Source organism: Lethenteron reissneri, chromosome 60 (assembly GCF_015708825.2).
Source record: "Lethenteron reissneri isolate LAM-NWPU_2019-01 chromosome 60, ASM1570882v1, whole genome shotgun sequence".
Classification (NCBI taxonomy): domain Eukaryota; kingdom Metazoa; phylum Chordata; class Hyperoartia; order Petromyzontiformes; family Petromyzontidae; genus Lethenteron; species Lethenteron reissneri.
In genome coordinates this window covers 5,482,066-5,506,374 of record NC_083838.1, presented here as the reverse complement: position 1 = coordinate 5,506,374, position 24,309 = coordinate 5,482,066, and the positions used below count along the sequence as shown (strand labels likewise).

Sequence of the window (24,309 nt, the reverse complement as noted above, 5' to 3'; positions counted from 1 at the left end):
CATGATTACACCACACATGACATTACACTACACACGACATGCGTGTGCGCGCGCGCTCGCCAGGTGTGTTCCATGGCACCTTCCAGCATCAGTTGGATCCTCTGCCGTGAAAGCTCTCTCCACATTGCCTCCACCTCCCCACCATGATTACTGGGAGAGTGGGGATGTAACGATTCATCAAAACGGCAATTGAACCTTATGGCGGGACTCCAGGATCCCGAATAAACGGAAGTCAAAATCGCAATTAATTTATTGCCATGTCGTCCAAGCGCAGCTAGGACGAATGCGCAGAAGAAACAAAACTTTTAAACGTTGATTAGCGCATCGTGTAGAGCTCGTCGAGAGGAAAAGATTACCGTATCGTTCGCCTTCAACAGACATAAAATGACGTCGCAACGCAGTTTATGTGAGAGCCGGGGGCTTATGGGACCTCGGGATCCTGCAATAAGGTTCAATTCAAAGCGCACACAGCACGTACGAAGCTGAAAACATCGATTCTTAGGCGATTAGATTCACTTGGCCGAGCGGCAGGACATTCCGTCACTTGTTTCTGAGGTTCACACGGTTCGAATCCAGAGGCCGCCCCGATTAATAATGCAGCATGAACCACAATAAAAAAAAATATATACTACCCGCCGGCTCTGCTTCGCCGACAGTGGGACATTTAAAAAAAATATCACACGTTTGAAAATTAAAATTAAGGTTTACAATATAAATATCAATCGTCGGCCGCAAATGCAAAACATCTTGGGAGGAGCCTCCAGATTAGGAGTTTTGGGACTCGGCGATGCTTTCCTGAGTAAACGAGCGTGATCATAATAAAATGCGTCACGAGCTTAGAGAATCGATGGTTCAAGGTATCGTTACACCCCTTAATCGCCGCTACCGTCTTCAATGTGACCAGGTGCGATGGTCCACCCATAGGCAGTGCCACTAGTTAAGTAAATTTCCTTTAACCAGGTAAGAACTCTGTAGAGATCAGGGAGCTCAATTGCAAGAGCTGGGGGGCAGGGGGGCAGGGGGAACGATGCCCCCCCCCCCCCCCCTTTGCAATTGGTAACCAACAGACTTGAACCCTCCCCACTAAAAATGCAAATGCTCACGGGGTAAGTGAGCGGCCTGCGCAGCAGTCAAAATAAAACGTATTAACGCAATACCTACGTTGCACCGAGAATGCAATATACGTACTCGAGATGACTTTTACACTCCACACCGGAGCATCCCAAACTGGTGTTGAACCTAGCATTTCTCGGAGAGGCGGTAACCACCTGAGGGCAGCACTCGCCGCAGGGAAGAACATGCAATTCCCGTCACAACGTTGGATTTTTTAAATTAAAATATTTTTGTTTGCTATAATTATTACTCGATAAACATTAGCGAGTATCAATTACAACATTTGAAGTTGTTGTAACTTTAAGGAGCAATGCTGCACAATTTGGGCATTCGAATTTGCATCCTTTGCTACAGTGATCCGTGCCACTCGGCTACGACGCCTCACAAAAAAACTGGCTTTTAATACCCCTGGGGAAATAAATGCCGTAACCTTAGCTCCCCCCCCACGCCCCCATAACAGTGGCAGCCTCCGACCACTTAAAAAAAAAAGTGGCACCGCCAATTGGTCATCCACCACCTGATCCTCGCCGGCCCACACAAGAGCGGGCGGGTGACAGCGGCAGGTCTGGCCAGTGCCGTAGGCCACTCGACAAGTCTCACGAGCCAACCTTGGCACCCCCGTGTGGCCAGGGTCAGTACATTCCTTGCTCTGTGAAATCTAAAGGCAGCGGCAGGGGCGGTGGTTGGTCGGTCAGCGCCACACGTGGCGGTCATCAGGGTGTGGCACGAGCAGCGACGGCCTCGGTCTTCCCAATAAGTGTCCGGAGCCACGTCCCGTGCTTCGCCGCAAGGCCTCTTCTTTTACGAGAAGAAGACTCGGAGCAGCTTCGTGACCGTCCTGCAGGGTTCTCATCTCCCACGGCCAAAAAGCTGCCCCCCCACTGCCCCCTCACCACCGTGCGGTGGGGCACACGGCCAAAGCGACGCTCCGATTACAATGATAAAACCGCAGCAGTGACAACACACGCACACACACACAGGGACACTGCGGCCCTCGCCATTTGTTATAAACACACAACACAGACACACATACGCGCGCTGCTTATTTTAAAGTAGAAAAATATGCCTTTACTGTTACCGTATTAATATACAAAATGGGACCGTCTACGCGGGGTGCGGTCCCGAGCTAATTACGAGAGTCTGGTATAAAACAATGCGAGAGGGACAGTCAACACACACGGGCAGGCCTGAATATACACACACGGGCAGGCCTGAATATACACACATGGGCAGAAGAGTGAATATACACGCATGGGCAGAACAGTAAACACACACACCCGGGCAGGCTTGAATATACACACATGGGCAACTGCCATTCACCACCAAGTAGTGGTGACATCACCACGGTGCCTGTGCCAGGCTAGGTGACATTTGGGGCTGCCTGGCGGAAGGTCATGGGACACATCTAGGTGTCATGAGTTGACTGACTCAGATGAATAGCAGATGCATCACGTGTGCCCCCTACTCTGCCAACAAGGGAAAGACGGTGAGCACACACACACACGGGCAGGGCAGTGAATATACAAGCGGGCAGGAGAGTGAACACACACACACACGCATGGGCAGGACAGTGAACATACAGGCCATGGCCAGGACAGTGAATGTACCAAAAGGCAGGACAGAGAACAACAGACACATGGGCAGGACACTGAACATTCCAACGGGTCGGAGAGGCATCTGGCACCATCTCGTTAAACTAAAAAGAACCACTCGTCATTGCTATGAAATCATTAGGTGAAGGTCTAAAAACAGTTAAGTGCTTAAAATTAAGCGGCTGTGGCCAGGCCTTGGGCCGCAGCTCGTTACGGGCAGTGCAGCTCAAGAGAAGGGAGTTTTAGGCTTGCTCCGACTCGGGTGTAGTGTGGAGGGGGGGGGGGTTGTTGTGGGTGGAGGGGGTGGGTGAATGCGAGGGTAGGCGCGTAACAAGGTGATCGCTTCCATGATCGGAGTCGTCTCTGTTGTACACTCACGCCACGCGGGGGGCGTCGAGTTGAAAGTGAGCAGATCGTACATTCAGACACAGTACAAACGAGATGGCAGAAGTGACGGGTGCAATACAAGTGACAGACAATAAAAATGAGGTTGACGGGAGACATTGAGGGAGACAATAACAAATGAGGCGAGACGGTACAAAGACTAAAAAATTATCGATTCTTCAATCCAATCGCGGCCCCCCACCCCACCGAATCACGACAACACGTCGAATGGCTATCGTCACCCGTGCCGATGACGAATCGTCACCCGCGCCAACGTGAGGGCGAGCCGATGGTTGGGAATGAATGTGGGCAGAGGGCCCCGTGGCCAGGAGGTGAGGGGACAAGTAGCAGACGAGCGAGCGAGCGAGCGAGCGAGTGAGCGGGGGACGACCTCCTCATAGGTCGAGCAGCGGGATGTCGAAGAGGTCGCACAGGCCTTCGCTCTCGTCCAGGTTGAAGTAATAGTCCTGGTCGCCGGGCGGCGGGGAGAGCCGCAGCAGTGGGGAGAAGGCTGCAATGCAGAGGATGCAGTTTAACACGGCGCAGTCGGCTTTCGCGACCAATATCATCCACAGCAAAGGATTTTGCGTAAGAGCGCGGTAAATATAAATGCGTGGTTCACCCACCACCACCTGACACGGCCAAAGTGTCTGGGTTTGTCACGTAAACAAAAGTGCCAATTAGTTACTAGTATAGTGTATAGCAGTGTATAGTGTAGTGTATAGTGTAGTGTACAGTAGTGGTTTATATTAGTGTGTAGTGTAGTGTATAGTGTAGTGTACAGTCGTGTAGTGTATATTAGTGTGTAGTGTATAGTAGTGTATAGTTTAGTGTATAGTGCAGTGTACACTAGTGGTGTACATTAGTGTGTAGTCTATTGTGTAGTGTATAGTAGTGCGTAGTGTATAGTGTAGTGTATAGTGTAGTGTATAATGTAGAATATAGTGTCGTGTATAGTTTAGTGTATAGTGTAGTGTACAGCAGTGTCGTGTATAGTCGTGTAGTATGTAGTGTAGTGTATAGTGTAGTGTATAATGTCGTGTATAGTAGTGTATAGTTTAGTGTATAGCAGTGTCGTGTATTGTCGATTAGTATGTAGTGTAGTGTGTAATGTAGAGTGCAGTGTATAGTGTAGTATACTACTACAGCACGCCGGTGTGTTGCAGACTAAATGCACAACATTTACAATTCGATTAGTTCGACGTTCTGCTGCCAATTACAGCCAGCTTCATCGGGCGATTTTACAGAAATTGTGAACAAGTCTTCCTGTCTCGGTCTTCAATAGAGTCAAGGTGATGCCATTACTGTGAGCATATCAGGTGTGAAGACCAGAGGAGGGACTAAATATACTCAGATAAATTACAATTGGTTATGTCAATCTGAGAATATGCAGTACCAATTACCAGTTGGTTTATTCACAGTTAACCAACATACGTGGAATGGTTTAAAGCTTTCGTGACTGCAGGGATTCATCTTCTTGGTTCTTTACGTGACTTTACCGAAAGAACCAAGAAGATACGTGGAATGCTTTTTGGTTACGATGCACACACGCGCGCGCGCAGGCCCTTGTGTGCCCCCCCCCCCCCCCCCCGGCGTCTCTCGCAGTCTATCCGACACTGGTGGTTCCCAAATTCGAGTCCGGATTGTCGTCAATAAAGACTCGCTCTTTCAGGAGCGGTCTTGCCAAGTTTTCGCGGGAGAAGGCGACGTTGCCCGGTGTAAACCCAAATGAGTATTTTGCAGTGCCATTTATCGGCATTGGGTGAATATCAATTCCCACCTCCGTCTCCCCCCCAATGTTGGATCTCACACACTGCAGCAGATGCCGATTTAAGCCAGAGCCAACCGAGGGGAGGCCCAGGACTGGTTCAGATATTCGTCACCAACTTTGGCCGCGAGCGGGGAAACGAACTCGGGTTGCCGAGTTCATAGCAGAGTGCGCTAACCACTGCGCCACCGCTCCCCACCGGACCACGCACGATAGGACACTTACTGTCTACAGACATCAGCTCCTTCAGTAGCTCCGAGTCCACGACGTCTGCGGAGCAGAGGGGAGGCACGAATCGGTGACAATTTCCCGTCGGCAATTGGCCAGCGAGCACCCACAATATCAACGATGACAACGAACGACTATGATTTGACTTTGCCGAGCCGCCCTCCTTCATGCTGCGGCGTCTTAGGGCACTTTACGCGTGATGAGCGACTTTCATTGCATCTCAACTCAACACATTGCAAAGGGCACCCCCCCCCCCAGCGGCAGCTGTCCCTGTGGGTACAAGGCAACTCAACACGAGAAAGTGGTCTTGCCAAGTTTCAGGCATTAGTCTACCAGTAGAGGAAGGATGAGGGGCGCAATCATTGCTAGGTGTCATCCCAATCGAGTTATTTGCAGGTAATTTGTCTAAATTTGGCAAATTTGGACCGTGACGCCACCACACAATGGCTTACAAGTTTTATGATGACGTCATGGGCTCTCTAACGTCCACTGTGAAGCAGCCGGCGCGGAGTGTTTTACGGTAAAGACACACCGCAGTATTGACCAGGGCAGCCTCTGCAACGAGCGGCAAACGCGCCACACGCCGGGCCCACATCTCAAACCTAGCGCTAAAGCGGTGCCAAACTAGACCGTCTGATCCGTGCCGGAAAGGCTCAGCTAAGGCCGTTAAAGGCATCGCCTTGGACGTGTGTGTGGGGTAGATCGTGAGCGTGTGCGGGGTACGTAGCGAGCGTGTGCGGGGTACGTAGCGAGCGTGTGCGGGGTGTGCTCGTACCTTTCGCAAACTCAAACATGTCCTCGAACCCTGCAGGGCGGAAAAGGCATTGAAGAGGTTAGGCGTTTGGCCATCACTGCACTTTTAAACAGGCCGATACTCTTCCTAGACAGCCCTGTATCTTAGGCCATCACACTACACCTCATCGGCAAAGTTAACACTTTACAGCATTTACACATTTAATCGTCGCCATCGTCAGCCACAATCAACCCACTGTTGGATGAAGGCCTCCCCCAAAGTCGTCGCGACCTCTCGCAGCGCCGCGATGCAACGGTTCAACCATCAAGCTCCTGCACACGAGCGGATTTTCATTGCTCCATCTCTCCGTTGGACGCCCTCTCGGGTGCGATCCCTCCTTTGGCTGCCACCAAAACATTTAGTCTTGACTACCGGCCATCGTCTCTACTCCTAGCGACGGGTCCTGTACAAGCCCACTACATTTTCGTAACGGTCAATATGGTGTCTGTGACGTGCCACTGTTCTCAAATCTATAGGTTCCTATTTGTCTCCAAGTGTAATTTCAAGCATGCAACCTTCCATGCTTCTCTGTGTAACTTTCAGTTTTTGCTCTGCCCGATTCGTCAATGTCCTTATTTCACTCATTACAAGTACTGTCAAGAAACTTGCTTGAAGGAATGAATGAGCGCACGTATGAGGCGCTGCAGTGGCGAGATGTTAACGACCTCGCCTGGTATGCAGGAGTTCATGGGTTCGATCCTGACCCTGAAGCCTGTATATATGGAGTTTGTATGTCTCTCTCCCTGTGGTCAAGTGCATTTTTCTCCTGGTCCTCTATTTTCCCCCTTCCCATTTATAATCCACAGCACGCGTTTAGGAGTATTTGGCTACCGCTATAAATGTCCACGTGATAATAAGCCACTTCGCCGAGCTATCATCTGCGGCCAATTCGCTTCTGAAAGAGCTATATTAGCTCAGTGGGCCTTACCTTGTAAACTTAAAATAGTTTTGTAATTTATAGTTTTTGGACGCACGTTAAAGAAAAGCTTCTCCCGAACCCCCCTCCCCAACCCCAGAACGGCTTTTGCCAACCGTCGAGCCTGACCACTTCCCTTGCTGGCGCTTGGCCAGACCGCGTCTCCTGTCCACCAGCAACGGACAAACCACCAGAGAGGGCTCAGCCACTTGGCCGTTCATAAAGATGCACGGAGCACCTACGCCCAGCCCTTGGAGGAGCAGCAGCAGTGGCAGCAGTGGCAGCGCAAGCTGCGAGTGTGACCCGCCATCAATCAATGGTGACTCACACTCGCAGTTCGTCGAACGGTGCTCGTGAGGACCATGCACAGCCAGAGGTCGCAAACGGGTTTTGATTCCTTACCCGTACCCGGCCGCACCAGGGTCGCAAACGGGTAGCCGTACCCGGCCGTACCCGTACCCGTACCTGGCCGGGTACGGGTAGGGTACGGGTATCGGGTACCTGATTGCGACCTCTGGGATGAAGCCATGTTGCAGGCGCGGGTGGGTTGATTTTAGGAACTTGAATTGTGAGAAGAGACAAGACGTTGGGAAATGAGTGACAAACGGTTACTCACCAGTGACTCACGGCCTACCCGTAACCCAGCCGCACCAGGGTCGCAAACGGGTACCCTTACCCGGCCGGGTACAGGTAGCCGGGTATCGGGTAGGGTACGGGTATCGGGTACCCGGTTGCGACCTCGTGCACAGCCCTTTCCTACAATCCCACCGCTGAACGAGGGCCTCACCCGTGCAGTGCGGGTCCGTTATGGTGATTTAACCGCACTTGAAATTTTCCACCTCCGAAAATCCCACCACAAGTTACTCATTTGGGATGATGCACACAGCAGCAATCATTGCCCACCTACCAGCAGACGCACGCCCCCCAGTCACTCTTACACAAACAAAATAAACGTGAAACTACCGACGACACACACACACCACACACAGCGATTGAATTGGTAGAGGTACCAATTGGCTCTGTGGCAATTGTTGCTAATGTGCAGCGCGCACATTATCTACACAACAAGAGCAGGGACCCTCAGAAGCGGCGTGACACACGAAGAGCACGAGGCGGGCGGGCGGGCCTGCGTTTCTTTGTACCTTGGGAGCCCTCTGGTTTAATGGGCTGGAATGTGTGAGGTGGGGGCGCGTCGAGAGGGCCCCCCGCCGCCTGTGGCACTGCCACCGGCATAGAGCTCGCGCCTGGCACCCCGCCGTCTGTCCAGCGCAGACACAACAAAGAGACAAAGATCCTAGATTTGAAGCTTTCGTGACTGCAAGGATTCATATTCGTAGGTTTTTTCGGTAAAGTCACGTAGGTAAACAGACGACGAGACAAGAAGTCACAGCTTCTCGAGACGCTGGCCCTTCCTAAAGAGATGCCGAGATAACAAGGTAATACCCATCGCTTTCACACAAGGACTGTTTTCTTGGAATTTCTCTCACTTGATACAGCTGTCGTGCTGTGACGGTTCCACCTGAAGACGGAAGCTTGTGTTGCCTCCGAAACGTCGTGATTTTTCTTTTATTTTACTTTTATTAATTGTAAATTTTTTACCTACGTGACTTTACCGAAAAAACCTAAGAACATGAGACAAAGATCTCCACGTAGCCTTGAGCAGATGGTTGGGGCAAGTGCTGCGAGAGAGCATCCTACGAAAGCCGACATCACGCCGGCCACCTATGTCCCTCCCCAATGCCGATGTTCACACAATGCACCGGTTACTCATTAAAGGCCGTGTCGATTTAAGGGAGCGCACATGACCAGTTTAGCATTTCATCAGCGACGTTGGCTCTGAGTGGGAAACGAACCCGCATCATTGGGTTCGTAGCAGCGTGCGCTAACCACCGTGCCGCCGCTCCCCAACAAGCACGCACCGGTCACGGCAATTTCCTCTCTACGGTGTCACCAACTCATCCCACAGATGGAGTCAGAGCTCATGGGTCATATGTAGCTCAGTTCCAATACCAATAAAGGTCAATTCCCGCATGCGGTCGGGTGCTCGGATTTCTTTCTCCTTGAACCTCTATTTTGTGCCTCTTCTCAACTCACATCTACTGTCCGTTCTGTGGCCAAATGGAACGCCCTTCCTTCCAATATTATGAAGCCACTGCAGACATGCACTTTTAAATCTAGATTGAAAACTCATTTCTGTAGAACTGCTCTTTGTGTTTTAGTTTGTCGTCCTTCCCCCGCATCTCCGATTGGCACGGTTGTCTACGTACGGTGCGAGAGAAGTTCAACATACGTACGCACTACTCTGATCATCCATGACCACTGACGAGTTAAATTTCGATTTAAAGCTTTCGTGACTGCAGGGATTCATCTTCTTGGTTCTTTCGGTAAAGTCACGTAGAAGGGAAATAATAAAATAATAAAAATACAACATATATATATACGCTCCAAGCCTGGGGTGTTTCATTCAGACGCTGTCTTCCCGACAGACCTGTTCTTCACCTGAGGACGGCTGCTTGCATTGTGGCCGAAACATCGTGAGAATTCTTTTATTATGTTTTATTTTTATTATTTTATTATTTCCCTTCTACGTGACTTTACCGAAAGAACCAAGAACACTGACGAGTTATTGATGACCCCTGCTCAGCCTCTAATTTCGTCATCCCCCTCCCTTTCCCCCAAGCGCTTCGCATACAAGTTTCCTTGTTTGCCAGTATGCGAGTATGGAGGGCGTGAAAAGTTGTGAGCGAGCGTGCAGGTGACATTGCGCACACCTGAGCCCAGGTCCAGTTTGGCGGCGGCGCATCCGCTCGGCTCTGCCGCCGCGGCTACGGCCCCCGCTGGGCCCCGGTCCCCCGAGCGCAGCCCTTCCCTCCGCCCCGGGCTCCCACGCCGCCACTCCGAGCCGCTCTTCCTCCGCCCTCCTCTCTCTTTCTCCTCCTCCTTCCCCTCCCTGCCGTTCTTTCCGCCTTTGCCGCCGCCCTCGTCCGCCTCCCCGGCAGACGGCGCAGTCGGCGTTGTCGGCAGCCGTGGCCTTGCGTCGTCGACGCCGCCGCCGTCGTCGCCGGCGTTCGTCGCACCGGACGGGACAGCGCTCGTCGCGATGGACAGCGCGGCATCTTCCGCGTGGCTCGTGGCGGCGCAGCGTGCCTGCAGGGCCGCCGCGAACGCGCCGTCGGTGATCGGAGTGGCGGCGCGTGCCGGTGCCTCCCCCGCCGGCGGGGAGCAAGGCGGAGGCGGCACGGGGACCACGACGGGCGAGGAGCTGCCGCCGCTGTCCTTGTTCACCAGCAGGACGTTGATGGGGCCCGACTGGCTGCGCAGGTGGATCTGGAACTTGGATTGGCCTCCGGAGACCTGAGCACAGGAACGTAGGTGCGTACACACCCGCACAAATATACACACGCATGCATACACGCAGAAGCAATTCATAATTTTTAACACAAAGCAAGGTCAACGAGAGGGTTTTTAGGTTAGATCGCGTAAATATTAATGTGTCGTTAAACCCGCCACCACCCGACACAGCTAATTAATAAGGTTTGTCGTGTAAACAAAACATGACAATTAGTTACCAACTCGGCAAACCGGTGTGTTCGGGAGTAAACCCACAACATTTACAATTCGAGTATGACGTTTCGCCGGTAATTACAACCAGTCTCACCAGGCGACAGCCAAAAATTGTGGAGAAATCCGCCTGTTTCGGTTTTAAATACAGGGGTAAATGTGATGTTGTCACTGTGAGTTAATCAGGGGTGAATGCAGTCATATAAATTACAATGGATATCTATGATTAGTTGGCTTATTCATAGTTTCGATTTAAAGCTTTCGTGACTGCAGGGATTCATCTTCTTGGTTCTTTCGGTAAAGTCACGTAGAAGAAAAATGATAAAATAATAAAAATAAAACATTATTTTATTATGTTTTATTTTTATTTTATTGTTTTATTTTTATTATTTTATCATTTTCCTTCTACGTGACTTTACCGAAAGAACCAAGAAGATTACTCATAGTTATTCAGCATATAAAATATCCATTGTGTATAAATTAGCATTTTTTGGCCTAAAAATGCGTCTCAAATATTGGCCTCTGTCGTTTTTCGTATCAGCCAACACCGCACTCATCTCAATGCGGCACTTAAAAACTATGACAGGAAAAATATCTTTTTGAACAGGCACCTACATTGTCCGGGAAGGGCACCTCAAGCTCCGTTCCCACCGGGGCCTTGATGACGAGCAGTGTGTCCGCTGCAGGAGAAACATGTGCATCAGGGCGGTAGCACTCAATTAACCATGGCTCACCAGACTGCAACCACCAGGGGTGGGACAAAGTCATTGTTATGCAAGTCCAAGTCGAGTCTGAAGTCATCAAATTCATGACTCGAGTCTGACTCGAGTCCAAGTCACATGACTCGAGTCCACACCTCTGGCAACCACACACGCATCAATCGCTCGGCACACATCGATCCGGCAATTCTTATTTTACACGTATCCCGGGCTCGCTATGCAAGCGTCAAATCGCGTGCACGAGTAACAATTATCGAGTATTCACGCAAATGTCATCGAAATGGTTAAAGAAGAAAAGGCTTTTCCCCTTCCGGCAAAATCACAGGTGTTAAGATGTTAAAACACCAAATAGACACCTGTTACAAGGCATCAAGTCTGTATTAATCACACATACTTGTGGTAAAACATACAAACACAGTAAAACCTTGGATTGCGAGTAACTTGGTCTGCGAGTGTTTTGCAAGCCGAGCAAATTTTTTAAATAAATATTAATTTGATAAACGAGCGAGGACTTGCAATACGAGTAGTACGTGTATACGCTTTGTCTGCCGAGCGTCACGTGATCACAACTGATACACGAGTGCTTTGGATTACAAACACGTTTCCGAAACGAATTATGCTCGCCAGCCAAGGTTTTACTGTATGCAAATTTATATGCACTCTTCTTAAAATTGATTGGCCTACACCAAAGACAGCCTCCTGTATACTGGCAGGAGAAGTCCCGAAGATAAAACTGCTTAATCCGAGTCATCCAAATGTTACGTTAAGGGCAGCTGAGTGAATGAAACTACAAATCGTCAATCCCCAGATGGAGGAGAGGGTGGGATGGGAGTATTTGTAATTGAATGGTCACATGCCTACCAATTACCCAGCCTGCACCAGCGCTCTGCAATCAGGGTGCAGCACCCGGAAGTGATGTCTAGCCCTAAGCATCGTGCATACAGCAAGGCACGCTTAAAGTTGATGTTGTTTAACCGGGTGAAAACTCAAGTGAGACCAGGCTGAGTCTCATTTGCAAGAGTCACAATGGTCACGAAAATTATAAAAGAAAAACAAGTACATCTTCTTGGTTCTTTCGGTAAAGTCACATAGAAGGGAAATAATAAAATAATAAAAATAAAACATGATAAAATAATTCTCACGACGTTTCGGCCACAACGCAAGCAGCCGTCCTCAGGTGAAGAACAGGTCTGTCGGAAAGACAGCGTCTGAGGACGGCTGCATGCGTTGTGGCCGAAACGTCGTGATAATTATTTGATGTTTTATTTTATTATTTTATTATTTACCTTCTACGTGACTTTACCGAAAGAACCAAGAAGATGAATCCCTGCAGTCACGAAAGCTTTAAATCGAAAAAGTACAGCAATGAAGCGAATATAAATCGGAAAAAAACGTTTATTTTACCAGGTAACGACCATTGAACTATAAAGCTCTTTTTCAGAAGCGACCTGGCCACAAATGATACCTCAACCAAGTGGCTTATCACGTGGACATTTATGGCAACCAAATACTCTAAATGTATGTTTCTAAATGTGGAGAGAAAAACCGGAGGACATGGAGAAAAATCCACTCGACCATGGGGAGAACATGCAAACGCCAAATATATAGGAGTCAGGGTAGGGATTGAACCCACGACCTCCTGTATACCAGGCGAGGTAGTTAACATGTCGCCACCCAAAATCAACTGTCACATGAGAAATCTAAAATAGTGCATAAACGTAAAGCAACGTTTAGTCATAAATTCCCTGTTTGCGCAAGTCGGCTCGGGCAGATTAAGTTTAGGCCACAGCACAATTATACTTCGGTTACAGACATATCAAACGGAAATAGGGTTACTTGTACTAATATGTACTAACACAGGGATGGTTAGTTTAACACGTAGACTTTCGCGACCAATATTATAGACAGGGGTGATCCATATTAACTTTCTTGTGAGGCCACTTGGCAATTTTAATGCTAAAATTCTTGTCGTTTAGCCTCCACTTTTGAATTCCATTTCTGAATTTGCTGCCTGAAGCTCAGAAAAGTTCCAGCGTAACATCGTGCGTGGATATTAAACATAATCGTGAGCAGTCTTTATCAATAAAAAATTTAGCGATGCATTGGCACGTGAAAATAATACCCGCGTAAAATAACCAAAGTCTTCTTGGTTCTTTCGGTAAAGTCACGTAGACTTTACCGAAAGAACCAAGAAGATGAATCCCTGCAGTCACGAAAGCTTTAAATCGAAAAATAACCAAAGCTTTCACGTTAAACGCGCTTCAGGATATATGCACGTGTGCGCAACACACTCGCACACCACATATCAACAGAGTAACCAACTCACCACGGAAGCAGCGGCACAGGTCCTCGTAGGGCAGGTACGCCAGCGTGCAGGCCGTTAAGGAGCAGCTTGCGACAAGACAGCGCCGAACCCGTCCCAAACCCTCGGCTACCAATACCGCTTAACGTCAACCGCGTCGATTCCCACGCGAGACTTGTGCCGGGTGGGGCCCACTTTCTGGGTCCAACAGAGTCTTTCACCCATCTCCACGGTAACATGCACCGAGGGTGGTTCATCTTTAAAAGAGGCGCTGTACAACTGTAATACGTGTGCCTGATGGCAAGGAGCCTGGGTTTGATTCCCGAGTCAGACAGCCTTTCTACGTGGAGTTTGTACGTTCCCCCCCCCCCTCATCTGTATGAGTTTTCTCCAAATTCTGTGGATTCCTCCCATAGATACAAAAACATACCATGTAACCGCAATTGCTCAAACATCCCAATGCAAAGACAAATTGCTTGTAAATTACTCAATTGGGGGTTACAGGTGGCGACATCACCCCCAACTTGTAAGAAACTAATGAAAATATTGGCAGGACCCTCCTGAAAAAGGGTCTTGTGAGGCTTTCCTGGGCAAACAAGCGGAATCATAATAAGCAGCCGTCACATGCTCTCATGTCCTTATCGACAACTTCTCGCAGTCTAATCCTCTTACTCCTTCCCCTCTTCCACCTTCCCCTAAACATTCACTGTCTGAGCTTTCATCCTCTTGGTTCTTTCGGTAAAGTCACGTAGAAGGGAAGTAATAAAATAATACAAATAAAACATAATAAAATAATTCTCACGACGTTTCGGCCACAGCGCAAGCAGCCGTCACCTGAGGACGGCTGCTTGCGTTGTGGCCGAAACGTCGTGAGAATTATTTTATTATGTTTTATTTTTATTATTTCATTACTTCCCTTCTACGTGACTTTACCAAAAGAACCAAGAAGATGAATCCCTGCAGTCACGAAAGCTTTAAATGTCTGAGCTTTCCATTATTCAATGGTATTTTTCCAACCTTCCGGCTGCACGTTCAAACCAGCTTCGGCCTATTCTCTCAAATTCTCGTTGATCGCCGCTACCTTCAATCGGCATCTCACCTCCTTGTTTCTCAATGAAGGCTGTCAGCCAATTATACAAAGAGTAATTATACAGAACCCTAAGAATCCTGAATGTGTCTCTGTCTGGCTATGCGAGTCTTGTGCAACAGCACTGAAGCCTAAGAATCCTGATGGTACCTTCGTTTGCCATTCTGTCCATTGTAGCATTTATTGCGGTGTGCGCACATACAGTGACTGCAAATGCACGCATACTAATATTAATAACGTATATATCTGGGGCACCACGGTGGCGAGATGTTAACTACCTCGGCTGGTATACAGGAGGTCGTGGGTTCGATCCTGAAACCTGCTGTACATTTGGAGTTTGGATGTTCTCCTCATGGTTGCGTGGATCTTCCTCCTGGTCCTTCCAGTTTTTCCTTCCACATTTAGGGTATTTGGCAGCTATAAATGTCCACGTGATAAGCCACTTCGTTGAGCTATAATGTGTGGCCAGGTCGCTTCTGAAAAACAGCTATATAACTCAGTGGGCCTTACCTGGTAAAATAAGAAATAGTTTAGTTATCTAATAAAAAAAAAAATATTAAGACAAACTAAAGTGAAACACAAAATATCTGACGGATGTTTTGCAGACGTCAACATCCCCCATGCCGATGCACCTTCTAAATATTGACCAACGGAGACACACTTGGCTCGTCCGCCAAAATGACAAAGTTTGGACACGTGCTTCCAGGCGGGGCGTGGCTGTAGGTGCGAGCGGGGCTGGGAGGATATGCGGCGTTGCCGGCATCCTCGGTGACGTTGCGGATGCTCTGCTGGACCCACGACCGCTGCGTCTCCAGTTCCTGCTCGCGGCGTTCCAGCTCCAGCATCTCGGCCTTGAGGCACACGAGGCGCTCCGACACCTCGCGCGTGTTGCAGCCTGGACCCAGTCCCCTGGCACGTCGCAAGCAGAGAACAAGTAAACCCGTAAAAACAAAGTTTTTCAATATAAATGCTTTATACGCGTGGCATCGGGGCGGCTAGAGTCCTCTCGTCCTCTGGCAGCATTAAACAATTGGTAATTAAATATTTTAAAAAATTTCCCTAAACAGTGTAAAAATTCTGAAAATTGTTTTCACGAAAATGCATTGTCACGCACAACGAGTCTGTGTGCAAAATGTCAGCTCGATTGGATCACGGGAAGTGGGTTAAAAAACGACCTAAAGATTTGCACGGTCCTAAGCAAGCAAGCAAGCGAACTTAATATAAAGGATTTAAAAAGATACCCGATGTAGCCTATATAGACTGTTAAGGAATGTGCAACTAGCAAGCACCTGTTATTATTAGTACAATCATAATTTTTCGATTTAAAGCTTTCGTGACTGCAGGGATTCATCTTCTTGGTTCTTTCGGTAAAGTCACGTAGAAGGGAAATAATAAAATAACAAAAATAAAACTTAATAAAATAATTATATTTAAAGCTTTCGTGACTGCAGGGATTCATCTTCTTGGTTCTTTCGGTGAAGTCACGTGCAATCATAATGTCGTAGGTATCAAGGCCAACACAGTGCGTGAGAGGGTGATGCGCCCAGCACCAGGCCCTGCTTCATTTGTCTCCCCAGTGCTGCTGTTTACGCAATGCACCAGGTACTCCGTTAAGATTTAAGGCCTCGTCAAGCTAGGCAAGGCCCATACCCTATTTACATATTTGACACAATTGCTTGCCAAGGGTGAGAATCCATGACAGAAATAATGGAGCAACGAGTCAGCTTGTGTGCAGGAGCTAGCAGGATTGTTAACACTGAAAGACCATGAGATGCCGATGACGGAGGAGAGGACCTTACTTACTTCCACTGGATGCTGTTTTTGGACTTCTTCTCAATGAGGCCGATTCCCTCCAGCACATTGGTAATGTCGTATATCCGTCTCTTCTGCCGCACAGCCAACGTGTCTGCAGCCTGGACTCCCCACACACACACACACACATCGTCCACTTAACCCTTTACACCGCACGAATATATATGCTGTTAGTAAGCGCCTATTTAGGCCGGAGGGGAAATTATAGGATGGCATACCAGTTCTGTTGTCTTCCATGTGCTGATATCTGAAAGAAATGAGCGCTACCACAATCTGGCCATGAGTGAGTATCTTCAATTAAAATGTATAACGTGTGGTACGAACCCTTTGTCAATCCAACGCGAGATCAAGGCCTCTCGCCACGCCGTGTTAGTCATGAGAATCGTTTTACCATACATCACCACACTAGTCAGTGCGGGTTGGAAAATGGGGACCGGACTGGTTCTGATATGGCTCGCCCCTAATGTTAGCCGTGGATCACAATCGAACGCAGGTCACCGGGTTCAGTGTCGTGCGGTAAGCACTACGCCACCACCGCTCCACTCCCAATTCCTCGATTACGATGGTGAAAAAAACCTCCCTGCATGACCTTTTCCTCTCTGGCACTCTGCCACCCAGCCCAGCGGCGCTTGCTGTTGGCAAACAGACTCGGTCATTTACAGGCGCTACATAACAAGCATCAGCAAGCAACGACACTGGCCGCGGTTTCCGTACGCCTTATCACGCTCACACCACTTTCAACATGCAGCTCAGGACATAGCGGTGGCACTTGGAAGACCGAACACATGTAGCGCGACACGAGTGTGGCCACATCGCGACAAATCTCAATGGGCTGCAACAGTTGAAGACTACAGAGACTATCCATTGACTTGCCCCCATCTCTCCCCTGTCAAAACTCACTCCAGTACCTGCACCTACTCGCCTATGTCTTTCTCATCATCTCAATATACTGCCCTACCTTGTTTTATTCTACCAGCTAAGGCTCACTGAGCTATACTGTATAGCTCATTTTTCAGACGCAAACTGGCCCGAAAATAATAGCTCAACGAAGTGGCTTATCACGTGGAAATAATATGTAGCAGCCCAAAACGCATGTCAATTCTAAATGTGGAGGGGAAAACCAGAGGGCCTGGAGAAAAATCCACGCAATCACTGGGGAGAGACACGCAAATTCCAAATATACAGGCGTCCGGGTGGGGATCAAACCCTAAGAACTCCTTCCTGTATCTGGTAAACTACACGCGATCTCCTACCTTTTATCTCTCTTAGCTCTCTACTCCCCTAAACTCTCCGGTCTAATAACAAAGGCCCTATACTGAAGCCCCCACAGTCAACCTTCGCTCAGTGGGAGATCACTCATTCTCTACTGCTGCACTCATCTTCTTGGTTCTTTCGGTAAAGTCACGTAGAAGGGAAGTGATAAAATAATACAAATAAAATATAATAAAATAATTCTCACGACGTTTCGGCCACAACGCAAGTAGCCGTCCTCAGGTGAAACCAGGTCTGTCGAGGCGACAGCGTCTGAATGAAACAGCACACGTGCTTGGTTTCACCTGAGGACGGCTACTTGCGTTGTGGCCGAAACGTCGTGAGAATTATTTTATTATGTTTTATTTTTATTATTTTATTACTTCCCTTCTACGTGACTTTACCGAAAGAACCAAGAAGATGAATCCCTGCAGTCACGAAAGCTTTAAATCGAAATTTATACTGCTGCACTATTCTATGGAATTCCCATCCCTAAGTGGTCAGTGCTGTCAAAACTCCCTGCTCTCGATCACATCTGCCTTGGACTGTCTTTCTTTTAAAAAAACCCCATAAATGAGCACTCTTTCTGCACTGCGTCTCGAAAAACTTGCATATATGTTATTTACATTTAATTGTACTGCTGCATATGTATACACTATCAAATCTACAAGGTGTATAATGTGGGAATGAATAACACCGGTGAGCTGGCTTCATACATCATCGTAATGGACTTCTGTAGCCAAGATGAAAACAAAAGTACGTACCCTTGTGCCAAACCCCTGAAAACCTCAACAATGTTCCCAAGCCCTGAACCCCACACAAAACGTGCAACGACGACGTCTCTTAACAAGTCAACCCAAACCCCAAAACGAACGTCCTCTCTGTTCCTCGGACAATCTTGGCCTAGCGATTACAAGAACACAAAAGGTTGTGTGCATCAGGAGGAGTCACCACCGTTGCCAATTCCTTTATTTAATCGACAAATCCAAAGTGCGATGATGGAGCAATGGGGAGGAGGAGGGGTGGGGAGAGCTCATTGCCATGGCGACTCACGAACTCAACAGCAAGCCAGGGGCTCACAGACACGAAGTCTTATCTGCGGGTTCAAATGCGTTCTCGCCGACAAGATATTGCTCAAGAGGACCCCGTACAAGGGATTATACCCCCACCCCCCCCAGGCCGCATCCTCTGTAAAGGGGTCTTATCAGTAGCCTCCCATTGACAGAAGCCTGTCGTTGATTCAGCTGCCCTCGTTATGAGATGCGGATAAAGGCTCCTCCTGTTGGGGGCTTCCCCTGATCATTCGTTCACGGGGTCTATCGTAAAGAGGGTCCCGTCAAAGGGGTCTCTGACAACGGTGACAACGGGTCTCGTCAGAGCGATTAAGTTCCATCAGCTTCAGCTCCATCGCGCCCCCCCCCCGACCCCCTCTGTGGGATCCGGCCAGGCTGCACGGCTCGCCTCGTCCCCCCGCGGGGAATCTAGGAAAGACCGTAGGCTCCGCGGGCCTTCCCAAACAACACTGCCCGAGTTCGCGCCGCGCTACGCCTGCGAGCGAGTGACAGGGGGCCCAGGTGACGGGCGAGCGACACGCACCACTTTCAGGTCGAGCACGCCGTCCTTGGCCTCCTGCAGCAGCGACACGAACTTGGCGGTGAGGAGCCCCAGGCTCTTCTCGTGTCGGCTCGGCGTGCCCGAAACCCCCGGCCCGTCCGCCATGCCGCCCCGCATTCACGCCGCGCTCACTGCGCATGCGCGGCGCTCTCATATCATTTTATTTGCTAGTACGGATAGGCACGCGAGGTGGTGGGGGTGGTGGTTGGTGGATGTCTGTCTGTGTGTGTGTAGATTTGAAGCTTTTGTGACTGCAAGGATTCATACGCTTAGGTTTTTTCGGTAAAGTCACGTAGGTAAAAATAATAGTAAAATAAGAATACATGCAAATTAATAAATTAAATCACAATAAAATAATAATAAATGAAAATAACTAAATTAAATCACAATAAAATAAAAATAAATGAAAATAACTAAATTAAATCACAATAAAAAAAGAATAAATGAAAATAACTAAATTAAATCACAATTTTGTTCTTTTCATTTATTATTATTTTATAATTATTATTCTTACCTACGTGATTTTACCGACAAAACCTAAGAGTATGTGTGTGTGTGTTGGAGCGTCCGTCTGCTACAGCAGAGGTGTAGGGAATTCCAACAAGACCTACATTTCTGCTTTATTGACCTGGTCAAGGCCTGTGATACCATCAGTAGGCCTGGGCTCTGGGTTGTTCTTCATGCTTTCGGAGTCCCCGACCCTCTGCTCACGATCATTAAGGACCTTCAAGATGGTGAGCGGGCCCGGGTAAAACTACGTGGCCGGGAGTCAGAGCCATTCCCTGTACACCTTGGGGTGCGACAGGGATGTCCTCTGGCTCCCACATTATTTAACATCTATTTTGACCGCGTAGTTCGTGAAGCCTTCAATAGCTGTACCGGAAGAATTTCCATTTGGTACAGATATAATGGCAGGCTGATCGATGCCCGGGTGCGATCAAGGGATGGCTCCCTATTGGTCAACCACGTTATGTATGCCGATGATTTGGTAATAGCTGCTCACTCAGAGGAGGAGTTGGAGACGCTGCTGCTGAGACTGGAGCATGCCACTAAGAGGTGGGGCCTTACCATCAGCCCCACCAAAACTAAGCACCTACCTGGGTATTTTGTACCATCGGACATTCCACCCCCACAACTCCCAATCGATGATGGGGCAGTAGTGGAGAGAGTGGAGAGTTTCCCATACCTGGGCAGTGTGCTCATGACCGGCTCCGGCTTGACAGCAGAGGTCTCACTCCGAATCAGTCGAGCGGCAATATCTTTTCATCGGTTGCATAACGCTTTGTAGAAGCTGCCTGGTCTGTCACTCTGCACGAAGCTCCAGGTCTTCTCGGCCACAGTCATTCCCTCCCTTTCCTACGCTTGCGAAACGTGGACCCCCCTAATGGAACATCTTCGCCGGTTAGAAACATTTAGGCTGGCCTGCCTACGATCCATCCTGGGTTTAACCAGGCTGAATTGTGTGAGGAGTTCACAAATCCTTGAAAGATCTGGACAAAGTTCCATCGGTGAGCTCCTACGGCAGGCAAGGCTGCGTTGGCTGGATCATGTAGCCCGCATGCCCAGCCACCGCATGCCTACACAGCTTTTGTTCGGCCGGATCGAGGGGGCTAAACGGGCACGGCACGGGCTAGAGAAGAGATGGAGTGATGTGGTACAGGAGGATGTGGGGCTGAGTGGACTTGCCGATGATTGGTACCAGCGGTGTCAAGATCGGCCTCAGTGGAGGAGGCTCGTGAAGGACGCTACTGGGCAGTTGGAGGCAGTCGCCCTCCAGCAACAACGGAGGGCAGAGGAGCGACGCTCAACAACGAGCGGAGCGCCGGGTGGCTAAAGCACAGCTAGTTGGCACAGTAGGGGGCACAGGTGGTGCATCAGCCAGTCATCTCGGTCATCTCAGTCAGTTGACCCGTGGCACCTGCTGGGTCTGCCCCGTGACCTCCTGCCAGCGGGCGTTCGACACTTCACGTGGCCTCAAGGTGCACATGGCCTGGCACAAGCGTCGTGGTGACGTCACCGCCACTTCGTGGCGAATGGCGGTTGTTGTTGGGGGAGCGGTGGTGCTGTGGTTAGCGCTATGCCCAAACCGGGTTCGATTCCCGCTCACAGCCAACACCCGGTGACGATCGTCTGAACCGGTTCTAGGGCCCTTCCCCTAGGTCGACTCGGCCTCAAATAAGTAACCCGTTGCGATGTGTAAACGTCGCCACTGGGGAGACAAAGGCGGCCGGGGGCGTGGTTGCCGGCCTTCATAGGTGCTGTTCCCTCACGGCACTTGCCCCCCCCCAATTTGCTAAGGCTACCTGGGAGATCTTTGTCTTTGTGGGTGAGTCAGGTGATGACGCGCGATTACATTTGCTACACGCGTTCGGCATGCCCGTCGCCGCCCCCCCTCCCCCCCACACGGGACAACAACGAGCACGCGGTGTGCACTGACGGCCATCTTGCTCAGGGGGAAACTTCGCGTTACCATAGCAACCATGGAGGCCTCTCCCTGAGCAAGATGGCGGACGCCCTCGTGTACTGCAACGCTGTGTGTGTGTATGCAGGGTGCTTCAAAAAAAATGTTAACACTTCTGAAAATTTGCAAACAATAACCACAATAAACGTGCCTCCGGGCTCTGGAGACCACCTGGAGAAGATTCCAGGCGTGTGTTGACAACGATGGCGAACAAATGGAGACTTTTGACTTTTTGAAGCTCTTAACATACATTTGCTTTCATGTTAGTTTCGTATCTGTTCTTTTGCCATTAAAAACGATAGTCCCATATACGTTCGGTTTGTTCAGTAAACTCGGACGCGTCGCCGGTTCGCCCTGTTCGCTCTCTATCATGTGCACGTCTTCTTCGAACGGAGCCGGACAAGCCCCTCTCTGTACCAGCGTGGACGGCACCCTCGTGTTCACCTTCTGAAGCGCTCGCTCGTCACCGTGGCGTGCGCGATGACCACCATAACCATCACCACCACCACGTGGCTTTTCTTTCGTGTTGTGCGCGGTGCATTTAGCGCCACAGCGCGTGGATTTGTAGCGTTCGTTTTCATTTGTGTTGCTGGTGACTTTGTGTATTTCATATCGGAATCGCCTCCAGTGCTGTTGCTGCTGGCGGAAATATAAAAGTTGTTTAAAAAGTCAAAAGTCTGTCTCTCATCGCGAATCCTTGCGAGGGGGTAGAGGTAGACAGGGCTGGATCAATAGACAACAAAAAATTATTTCGAAGACGAGTAAGGGGCCGTCCATAAATGACGTCACGCACCTAGGGAGGGGGGGCAGAGCTTTGTGACGTCATATTTGAGGGGGGGTCCGACGCAAAAATCGTTAAAAATCGCGTGACGTCATTTATGGACGGCCCCTTACGCGATCTAACCCCCCCCCCCCCCCGCCAAAAAAAACTATTATGGATATTGGTCGCGAAAGCCTACGCGTTAAACCGAGCAATAAGAGAGACTGCGTTTGTGTTTCGTCCTCCGGAGAAGTGGTAGACTCAACAACAGCTGAGCACCACGTGGGGCGAGGTGGTTGCGAAACAGCTAAACTTTTTCTTATTATTGGTTCTTTCGGTAAAGTCACGTAGAAGGGACATAATAAAATAATAAAATTTAAAATAAAACATAATAAAAGACAATTCTCACGACTTTATTCTTAGCTGTCAACTCCTTATCAGTGGTAGGAACCCACTGGTTCCACCAGCCCACAGGGGATTATTGTATCCGTCCGTCGTGCAGGGAGGGGCTGGGTGGGGAGGATGGGGCTGGGTGGGGGGTGGGGCTGGGTGGGGAGGGGCTGGGTGGGGGGGGGAGGGGCTGGGTGGGGAGGGGCTGGGTGGGGAGGGGCTGGGTGGGGGGTGGGGCTGGGTGGGGAGGGGCTGGGTGGGGGGGGGGGCTGGGTGGGGAGGGGCTGGGTGGGGAGGATGGGGCTGGGTGGGGAGGGGCTGGTCACCCGGTGGTGCCCTTATAAAACTCAACGTTTAACCTACTCACGCCGGCTTGTGCCCGCCCTCACAGTCGGGCATATTTGCGGAATACACCACGCCGCCGTTGACCCTGCAGGCCATTGACCGAGCAACCCAACGCTCCTACCAGCTCCCTCCGCAGGACAATGTGTTTACAGACAAATGCATGACCTTATTGGTCACCCGGCGCCCCTTATACATCTCAACGTTCATCCTGCAAAGTCCCATCACAAGGGAGAAACACAAATAGACAACTTTTTAGCCCGTCTTGAAACGGCTGTGCGCCATATGGACCTGAAAAGTCAATTTCCCTGTACAAGAATACGGGGTAAGGGGCCGTCCATAAATGACGTCACGCGCTTTTGGACGATTTTTGACCCCCCGCCTTCGTCACACGGCGTCACAATAAGTCAGACCCCCCCCCTCAAATATGACGTCACAAAGCTCTGCCCCCCCCCCCAAAAATAAAACATGCTTCAAATCTCTTTAAACTATCGTCATTGTAGTGCGTATTTAATGTGGCGCTGCACTCTGATGTTGTAGGAGAAAACATTTATTAAAAGGTCGATTTAATTAAGTAGAACGTTTTAAAGCTTTCGTGACTGCAGGGATTCATCTTCTTGGTTCTTTCGGTAAATACTCTTAGTTCTTTCGGTAAAGTCACGTAGAAGGGAAATAATTAAATAATACTAATTTCGCATACATTTTTTTCCTTTTATTACTTCCATTCTACGTGACTTTACCGAAAGAACCAAGAAGATAAGTAGAACGTGTTGTCCATATTTATTTAAAGTTGCGCATTTTGATGTGACGTCACATTTCTCACCCCCCCCCCTCGTCACACATCGTCACAAATGTCTGACCCCCCCCCCCCTCCCATATGGGTTGACAGGTATGTCATTGCCTTCTATTAAAATAATGATTTTAAAAAACATTTCTCGCTACCTGAATCTATTAGCGGAGTGCACGATTGTACGTGTAATTCATCACAGGCGAGCTGACAGCGGCTACAGACAGCGGGTTAAATGAGACAACCAGGAATTTCCAACGTCCCTTAGAGCCGAACCATCTCTTGAGAGCCCTTCTCGAATCCTATTGGGGCGATAATTGGGCACGGGAATTCAACTCATAGCAATCATCGCCCCCGACTGCAAAAAACAAACTTGGCAGGATCATCCTGAAATAACGTAACGCGACTCCGTGGAGATTTTTTTGGGGT

The 24,309-nt window shown here is 49.4% G+C and overlaps 1 protein-coding gene across 1 annotated transcript; it reads right to left on the bottom strand.

Annotated features, from left to right (window-relative positions):
* Positions 1–1,037: 1,037 nt before the first annotated feature.
* On the bottom strand, positions 1,038–19,257 carry LOC133357938 (transcription factor E2F4-like). Its single transcript, XM_061576131.1, has 10 exons — positions 19,123–19,257; positions 16,267–16,376; positions 15,214–15,372; positions 13,401–13,447; positions 10,971–11,035; positions 9,566–10,148; positions 7,937–8,053; positions 5,861–5,890; positions 5,083–5,127; positions 1,038–3,600 (listed from the first exon to the last, which is right to left on the bottom strand). Exons 1-10 carry the CDS (start codon positions 19,255–19,257, stop codon positions 3,485–3,487), a joined length of 1,407 nt encoding a protein of 468 aa, XP_061432115.1. The 3' UTR covers positions 1,038–3,484.
* Positions 19,258–24,309: the final 5,052 nt, after the last annotated feature.

Coding starts and splice junctions, on each gene's coding strand:
- LOC133357938 (XM_061576131.1), bottom strand. CDS start 19,257: ATGCGGGGCGGCATGGCGGACGGGCCGGGGGTTTCGGGCACGCCGAGC. Junction 15,373..16,266: donor AAAAACAGCATCCAGTGGAA/GTAAGTAAGGTC, acceptor GCGACGTGCCAG/GGGACTGGGTCCAGGCTGCA. Junction 10,149..10,970: donor AGGTGCCCTTCCCGGACAAT/GTAGGTGCCTGT, acceptor TCCTGTGCTCAG/GTCTCCGGAGGCCAATCCAA.